The sequence below is a fragment of the Electrona antarctica genome, assembly GCF_951216825.1.
Source record: "Electrona antarctica genome assembly, chromosome: 24".
Classification (NCBI taxonomy): domain Eukaryota; kingdom Metazoa; phylum Chordata; class Actinopteri; order Myctophiformes; family Myctophidae; genus Electrona; species Electrona antarctica.
The window spans coordinates 30,984,219-30,993,503 of NC_136803.1; the positions used below are offsets into that span (position 1 = coordinate 30,984,219).

Genomic DNA, 9,285 nt, shown 5'->3' on the forward strand with positions numbered 1-9,285 from the left:
GCACACTGTTAATGCGCACGCACGCACGCGCGCACACTCACACACACACACACACACACACACACACACACACACACACACACACACACACACACACACACACACGCACACACACATGTGACAGGTGATGCTATTCTTGGCTGCTTGATTTGCATATGGTGCCTGAGTCAAAACAACCGATGGTAAGAGATGCCTTTGAACATGGGGAGGGGGTGAGAGAGAGAACACAATGCCGAGGAACATACTGTAACAGTAGCCTACTGTACGTAACGTATAACAACACAATGTGGTGCTTATAGCACAACGTAATGCAAATCAAAGTAACGTAGCACAATGTAACACAATGCCACAAACGCAGCCTAATAAATATATCATAACACATAATAGCGTACCCACTGAGCACTTTTCGGCTTTTAGAAGTCTAAATGACCGTCTAAAAAATGGGGTAAAAATTGTCTAAAAATGGAAGTTTTTTAGCAGTCTAGGCTTAGATTAGACGTTGAAACAACGTCGTTTCAAATATAGACGGTCTACATTTAGACCTTGATTAGCCTGGCTAATCAAGGTCTAAATGTAGACCGTCTATATATAGACGTTGAAACGACGTTGTTTAATTAGATTAGACGCTGTTTCAACGTCTAATCTAAGCCTAGACTGCTAAAAAAACTTTCATTTTTAGACTATTTTCACCCCAGTTTTTAGATTTTTTTTTTTGCTATTTAGACGTCTATTAGACTACAAAAATGCTCAGTGGGGTAATGCAGTCTCTTGAGCTAGACGGTTAACTCACGCTGTTTTGTCTTTGCAGTCGCACAAACTTTTGTCCAAATGAAAATCGAATGAATCAAAGCACAATATAGCTCACTGCTTAGCAGAAATGAAGATTGAACTGAACTAAATCTATTTTAAAATAGATTGTCGAGAACATGACAACTTTCTGTCAGCTTTCAGGAGGCATGCATGCAGTTCTGTGAGACACAAGTCGTGTGTCAATAGAGAAGGTGAATAGACATGAATAGACTGCCTGTGCTGCCTGTGTGAGTCAACCCCTGTCATAATATATGTTATAAATTGCACAAAATGAGACGAAATGTCAAATAAAGGTTCTATTTTGACAGCATATATAGCATCATACACCTCCTCCTATATTGCATTAACATACTCTACCACACAGGTTGGACAAAATTACATTGTATCAATTAAAAAGGTTACATATGTATACTGTAGTGTTGCTTTAAGATGTTGCAATTGTGCCACCTACTGCCAACATAATAGGAGAATAAACTATTTCCATTTCACCCTCTGGGAGGCTCTGAAAGTTAAATATCCTTCACAGAGGTTCAAAGTTGACCTACATTTGACCACGTTCATACTTTGTATGCCCCCTTGCAAAACTAAGAGGACATACACAACATTACAAGACTTAAAAATACCTTACCGGTCACCATTTGGTTCCTCAGTTTTCTGTCTTCACTTTTCTGCCCTCACTCTAATCTTCAATATGTACTTTGCTCAGCCAATCAAAGCATCGCTATGGGGGTGATCAGCCAATCACAAGCCAATGTTTGTGTAAAGCTGGGCATAGAAGTAGCCTAGTGAAAATAGCCAATCTACAAGCTCGCAACACTGCGCGAAGCGATGCACTTTGTAGATCTGCCATTTGCACTAGTTTGGGTCACGGGCAAACGGCTAATGTCTCTTTTATTTTGGGACTCGACCTGAAGAGTTTGGGAACCAAAGTTTTCACTATTTATTTTCTTTAAATGTTTTTTTTTGTGGCTTTCGCCTTTATTTTATATATTTTATGGAGGGACAGACAGTAGGCTGACAGGAAATGGGGAGAAAGATGGGGGTAAGACATGCAGTAAGGGCCGTCGGGATCGGGAGTCGAACCCGCAGCACACTGCCAGACTGGATTACCAGCCAAGGTGCCTGGACCACTGAGCCATGGCCCAGGCCAAAGTTTTCACTATTAACTACTATAAAACCTATAATGCTTTGTATGTAATCAGTCACATTAATCTGACCATACTAACACTAACCATAATCCACGGGGGGAATCTTAACCGGACACGTGGTCAGACTAACAGGATGTTGGACTAATTAATGCACAGTCCCCCTCAAAATGTGGGTTTTCAGATTTAAGCCCATTGGCATTTCAAGCTGATCAAGAGCAATACAAAATGGCGACTGTATGTACCTTGTACATGTTGTCATGGTACTCATTGCACCCATCTGCCTGTCCTTTTTGTGCCCATATATGGAGAACTTTGTATCTGTCTGTCACGCTCTGTGCCCAGAGCGTGCCATGCCTGGGTCGCTGTCTTGACTTGGATCCACCTGGGAGTGCGGCCGGCTGTGGGCAGTTGGCCTAATTAATAACTCTGTTATTTAAGTGACTTGTTTGTTTGACTCTGTCGGATTATAAGCGTTGTGTTGCCTCTGTGTTCCGGGACCGCTGCTTTATGTTCTTTCTGGGGTTACTTACTGAAAGAGAGTCTCTCGGTAAACAGTTCAGGTGTAGTGACTGACAGTGGTGAACAGGTGATGGTCACGGGTCAGGCTGACCATATAAGGAGAGGAGGCGGAGACAGAGAACCTTTGTGGTATCTTTACTGATACATTGATGAGTGTGTGCTGTACAAAGGAAACCAATATACAATATTTGGCATCAATAAACAATCAAACAAATCATAAATAGCAGGTCAATCCATATTCAAGATTGGCAATACGAGATAATAAATCATATTCATAATCATAAATCAGATATCAGATAGCATGTCATACTTAAAGCATCAAATAAGACTTACTTAAATATGAGAACTATATAACTGTTAAATAATCAATCAGTAATAATGTAAGCCAAAGGGATATAAATAAAGCATCAAGTTCATGAAATATATAAACAGACATATAAATATAATATGTCAAATATATATAAACATGATGCCCAATTAGGCAGGCCAAACACTATAGGTCTGAAGTAGTTCACATTCCTGTTCCCATAAACCAAAGGAAATAACAAACTTAAGGCACTGCTTATCCTTTCATATAACAAATGAACAGGTGTGAATCGCTTCATGTATTCAACAGCTCAATCTGAGTACCACAGACGAATAACAGTCTAAGTCCACACTATTGATCCATAATTGATAGATAAGGGTTCAGGACAACGAGGCCTTTTCGTGGAGGGGTCAGTTTGAAATTTGGACTTAGACTGTTTTTCGTCTGTGGTACTCATTATTGTGGTGTCCATAATAATAAGGTGGCACATTGTCCTTTGAATGTGTTTGTTCACCCCCTCTGTAGGGGAGAACAAACGGTGGCTAGATGATCCAAACTTACGTTGGTTCTTGGACGCACACAGGTTGGAGGGTTGCAGAAGGTGGTAGAGAGGTGGCGGTTTAGGTTTGGGAGACAGGCAGCAGTGGTTTGGTGATCTGGGCTTGAGGAAATGAGTGCAGCTAGGCCACTTATATAGCCTCCCACACCTGTGCGTGGCCAGGGAACAACCTGCCATTCAATCAGGCTTGATTGGATTGATTTGGTGTCGGTGCCTCTCCATGAGCCTCCACAGCCACCCCGGAATTTGGGTGAATTCCACATTACCTAAAGGCTCAATGTTGGTTCCATCTTGACAGCTTCCAGTTCTTTGGGAAGGCTGATGATCGCTTGAGACTGCCATAGCCGAATCATCTGCAGTGTTGGATGTTGAGGAAGCCACCCCGTCAACACTCCCATGGGGTGCAGCAATCAGCTTTTCCCAAGGCTGGAACTCTTCAGGGTTGGGGAGAGCACTGGTTCGTGCAGAGGAGATGTTATGACATCTGGCAGATGTGGTTGACTCTAGGTCCTCACTGTGCAGTGGAATGGTGGTAGGCGAATGGGCTGGCCATCAATTGTCTGGTTCAGATAGGGAAGGTGGTCCGACATTCGGACTGGGTAAGCCAAGGTCTTCAGAGGTGAAGGCCGGATACAGCAGGTCAGGTCGACCAGCAGGGGAAATGGAGACGGCCACGGCTGCACCGGTTATCTGAAGCACATCTTTTTTCGCCGTTAGGTTAAGGGCCTCTGGCGTGGCCCTCGGGTTAAGCTGCTGAACTGCAGCTGGGAGAATGATGGTCCGTCCGGATCCATCATCTGGGACGGCAAATGTATCTGTGCTTATTTCTCCATTCCATGATGTGACCTTTACCACTTCCAGCTTGGCCATGTGTCCATGGTCATCTGATAGCTGCGCTGTTGGTACAGTGGATGGACCAGGTTCTGGTTGAGAGGGCAGTGGAACTGTAGGAGGTGATACGGGGCTATAAGGAAACAGGCTGGATGGGTCCTCCTCCCTTGATCGCATGGGGGTTCTGATTAGCGCAGAGAAGATAGGTTGGTGTGGTTGCCCTCTCTCATCATCCTCCCTAGATGACTCGACATTGAAGGGTAGAGGTCTAGGCACCGCGCTCTCAGCCACCCGTTTGCCAACGTCTGTTGGTTGGTTGATGCCCGCCGTTTGGTTGACGCCCACCGGTGTGTTCTCTCTGCTTGATCTCTTCTTTCTTCTGCTCCAGGAAAGCAGAGGGGATGCCGGCGATGTTGTCTTGGGCACTGAGCAGTAGGGGCCACAGGTCCCTCATGAACTCCCGGGCGTTCTTCCCATTCAGGAATCCCGTGAGGCTGATCTGCATCATCTTGCTATCTGGATGCTTCTCCAGCTGGTTAAATACGAACTCTATGACGACATCGTCCTCGAACCCAAGGATCTCCGTCACTCGCTTAGTGATCCACGGTTTGATGACCTCCAGGTTCACTTTGGTCATGTCCACCTTCTTGTCCAGACATTCTGCAAATTTCAGCTGCTTCAGTAACTTCTTATGTTTGTTGCTGAAGCGGTTGTCTTGTTCCGCACTGGTACCGCGGAATAATCCCGCGTCCATTGTGGTACAAGACTACCGCGTCTTTAAGTTGAGTACCTGCCCTGTGAGGAAAACCTGTGTTACATGTTCTCTGAAGTTAAGTAAAGTTTATCAAGCTATACTTCTGATGTCAGCATGACAGTCTGCCCGTGTCCCTTTTATGCCCATTTATCAGTATATATGCTCGTATACACTACAGGCATGCCCATATATGGGCGATCGGTTGGATAGGTGGTTCTGGACAACCGGATCTCCATATAGTCACCTTGCTAAAATCATGTCATTGTACGTTAAAAATCACACCCGTGTGAAGTCGAACTCATGTTGATTAGGTGATGTAATGGTGAATGGTGTCAAAACAAACATTAAATTATCTTCATTGTTAATGGCATTTAATGTTTGTGTTGGGGACAAGATGACGTAAATGTTCCCTTCATTGTCAATGGTGTTTTTAAAACAAACATTGAACTAAAGACAAACATTAAACCTGTATATATATAAAAAAAAAAAAACTCAACCAAAACAAACTATAGCCTATGAATATCTCCTAATAATTTCACCCAAAATGTCACACTCTTGACCATATATGGGCATAGTGGTCTGATCTGTGGTTCTGGACAACTGGATCTCCATGTATGCCTATATATGGGCATATGGGTCAGATCAGCAGTTCAGAACAACACCTATCTGACCAACTCAACACCAGGAATGGCACACCAAGCCCCCAGGTAAGGCTATCCAACATTGAAGTTGCCACTACCTACTGGCGAAAAGTGGAACTGCAGCACGTTCATGGAGGTGGACGGACGTTCAGTGACGTCATGTGCGTAACGTTGCGTCATCCCAGGACCTCACATTTTAGGTCCGGGGCTTAACTTCCGTTCACTCGAGCCATTGAGTTATAACTGTACTTCCGGCAGTCTTCCGGGTGCTTCAAAGCGCCACTGAGCAACTTCCATCGAAATGAATAGCAGAGGGGGCGAGGCTAACGCTCCGGTTCGGTCTCTATCCTTGTATTACGTTATGTGGCACACCCTGTCTGTGAGGGAGTGTCATAGCAACCATGATGTCATCAACACAATCTGTCCAATCAGTGTGCAGCTGTGACACACCAATTTGGGAGTTTGTGCATATAAATAAAAACAAGTTGCATACTCACCGCATACTGCACTTGTGACTGGAGGTTGTGGAGTTTATTCTGCCTCTGGCACAGGAGTATCATGAATCATTGAAGATTGTACACAACTGTTTACAACTGCTCATTGGTATTATTCCATGCAAACAAGTCAGTCTGCTAAATTGCTAATAGTTCTGGCACACACATCAATCTATTAATTTCCATTAATTGGACAAAGAAATTGCCATGCCTGAAATCACAGTAACACCATTGGGTGCTGGGCAGGATGTGGGTCGGAGCTGCATCATGGTGTCGATCGGAGGCAAGAACGTCATGTTGGACTGTGGAATACACATGGTACACAACGACGATAGGCGTTTCCCCGACTTCACGCCCATAACCCAGAACGGACGTCTGAACGTGGACTGCGTGATCGTCAGCCATTTCCACTTGGACCATTGCGGCGCTCTGCCTTATATGAGCGAGGTGGTAGGCTACGACGGACCCATCTACATGACCCACCCCACCAAGGCTATTTGTTCCATCATGCTGGAAGACGCCCGGAAGATCACCGCCGCCAAAAAGGGAGATAGAACCTTTTTCACCGCGCAAATGATCAAGGATTGCATGAAGAAGGTGATTACGTTAAATCTGCATCAGACTGTGCAGGTGGACGATGAGCTGGAGATCAAGGCTTACTACGCAGGTCATGTTCTGGGAGCAATCATGGTGCTCGTCAAAGTAGGACCCGAGTCTGTGGTCTACACTGGAGATTACAACATGGTTCCCGACAGGCATTTAGGGGCTGCGTGGATCGATAGGTGCCGTCCAGACCTCCTCATTACAGAGTCCACGTATGCCACCACCATCCGTGATTCCAAGATATGTCGGGAGAGAGACTTCCTGAAGAAAGTGCACGAAGCGGTAGGACGAGGAGGTAAGGTTCTGATTCCAGTTAAAGCCCTGGGGAAAGCACAGGAACTATGCATCCTATTAGAAACATTTTGGGAGAGAATGAATCTCAAGGACGTTCCAATCTACTTCTGCACTGGTATGACAGAGAAGGCCAATCACTACTACAAGTACTTCATAACGTGGACCAACCAGAACATTCGCAAGAACTTTGCAAAGAGAAACATGTTTGACTTCAAACATATCGAGGCCTTCGAGCACTCCTATGCGGAAAAGCCTGGGCCTATGGTGCTATTATCCACACCGAATATGCTGTGCAGTGGTCATTCTTTGCACGTTTTCAAGAAGTGGGCCGGCAATGACAAAAACATGGTGATCATGCCGGGGCATTGCTTTCCAGGGACAATCGGACACAAGATCATGAACGGCCAGCGGACACTTCAGATGGAAGACAGAACAACGTTGGACGTGAAGCTACAGGTGGAGGTCATGTCCTTCAGTCCCCACACCGACGCCAAGGGCATCATGCAGCTCATCCGAATGGCAGAGCCTCGCAACGTGCTGCTGGTTCACGGGGAGTCTGCGAAGATGAAGTTCATCAAGGGCAAGATCGAAGAGGAGTTCAGCATAAACTGCTACATGCCAGCGAACGGTGAGACGGTGACCGTGACCACCAGCCCTAGTGTACCAGTGGACATCTCACTCAACCTGCTCAAGAGGGGAATGGGTCTCGGAGGGGGGCCCCAACCGGACCCAAAGAAACCGCGGACCATCCACGGAATGCTGATCATGACGGAAAACAGTCGGAAGCTGGTTGAGCCAGAGCAGGCCATGACAGAACTAGGCCTCAAAGAACATCAGTTGCGGTTCACCCGCCGCGTGCAGCTTCAGAACCCCCACGGTGACCCCGACATGCTCCGCAGAATTCACACACACCTGGAGAGTGTGTTAAGTGGTTACACGATCCAGTACATCCCTGACAACGCGGTCATGGTGAAGTCTCTCGTCATCAAAGTGTGTTCTTCCGCTGAAGATGCCAACACAAAGGACATCCTTCAGCTCTCCTGGAATTATCAGGATGAAGAAATCGAACGCTACATTTCCACTCTCCTGGACAATTGGCTTCTTTCTGGACAAATTAAATAAACTTGTATTGGCGCATGCACGCACGTGCCTGCACGCACACACACACACACACACACACACACACACACACACAAAACAAACTTAATTACGAAATGTGAGTTGTTTGGGGTATTGGAGGGAGTAGTCTTTCTGTACACACCTGTGAAGTGTATCATACATCGTCCATCAGCATACATCATCTCATTCTGGCCAATCAGAATTTGCGTCCTCACCTTTGTCTTCAATGTTTGTGTTATGCAGTGTTTGTGTTTAAAATTGTCCATTCATTACAGACCGTGCAAGTACTGCGATTGGCTGGGTATGTCGGTGTTGTCCACCGTATGTCGGTGTTGTCCACCGGCCAATAAGGGACCACCATTCTTGATGACGTAACTAAGGTACGTTTGGTGATCGGCTGGGTATGTACAGTATGTATGTATGTCGGGGGTAAGAATGGTGGTACGAATGAGGTACGTTTCAAGGTTGGTATAAGGTCAATAACATATCTATAGAACAGCAGTTGTACTAACTAGACATTAGTTAGTAGCAGTACCTGCGTGCTCTGCTTGCGCACAAGTAAGCAATGTATGGCGTACTTGTGTGTAAGGCGCAAGTTGGAACCTCGACAGAGTGCATTTCTAGTTGTCAATGGCATCTAATGTTTGTGTTAGGACAAAGTTTGTGTTTACACACACACTAAAAGCTGGACATGGAGGGGCCATCGCCCCTCAAAAATATGAACATATGTCGACGTATTAACAGGAACCCCTTTGGGGATTTTTACCCTTCAAACACTTCAAGACGGGAACCCATTTTTGGGTTCTTGTTGCTATGTACAGTATATTGCAACATAACATTTTTGTAATTTTGGAATAAATATTTGACGTTTTTCAGAATTCAGGATTTAGAAGGCGTCAGGATTTAGAAGGCATTTTTAGAAACCCTCCCGTGACTTCATGTGGCATGATCAATGGGAGGCATACTATGGTCCGACGGAGCATTGGTTCGACATGCGTCCGCACCTCGGACTAGCGCCTGCTCCCGTGCTTGCGGTTATGATTAGGTTAGGGTTTGAGGTGGGTTGTCGTGTTTCGGACCAATGACTCGTCGGACCAAACACATGCACTCATGATCAATGGCAAAATAAATGTAGTAAACGTGTGTATGCCCCCTGTAGTCTGAATACTCACCTCTTCAGACTCCACCTCACCCCCTGCTTGTATC

General features: G+C 45.6%; 2 protein-coding genes across 2 annotated transcripts; one reads left to right on the top strand and one right to left on the bottom strand.

Annotated features, from left to right (window-relative positions):
* Positions 1-3,895: 3,895 nt before the first annotated feature.
* LOC306917618 (serine/arginine repetitive matrix protein 1-like) lies at positions 3,896-4,934 on the bottom strand (the record flags this gene model as incomplete). The annotated part of the gene is made up of 2 exons (XM_079495916.1): positions 4,520-4,934; positions 3,896-4,266 (listed from the first exon to the last, which is right to left on the bottom strand). The coding sequence occupies exons 1-2, from the start codon at positions 4,926-4,928 to the stop codon at positions 3,896-3,898; spliced, it is 780 nt and encodes a 259-aa protein (XP_079352042.1). The 5' UTR covers positions 4,929-4,934.
* Positions 4,935-6,270: 1,336 nt separating this feature from the next.
* LOC306917619 (integrator complex subunit 11-like) lies at positions 6,271-8,082 on the top strand (the record flags this gene model as incomplete). Its single annotated transcript, XM_079495917.1, has 1 exon — positions 6,271-8,082. The coding sequence occupies one exon, from the start codon at positions 6,271-6,273 to the stop codon at positions 8,080-8,082; it is 1,812 nt and encodes a 603-aa protein (XP_079352043.1).
* Between the last annotated feature and the right edge of the window lie 1,203 nt (positions 8,083-9,285).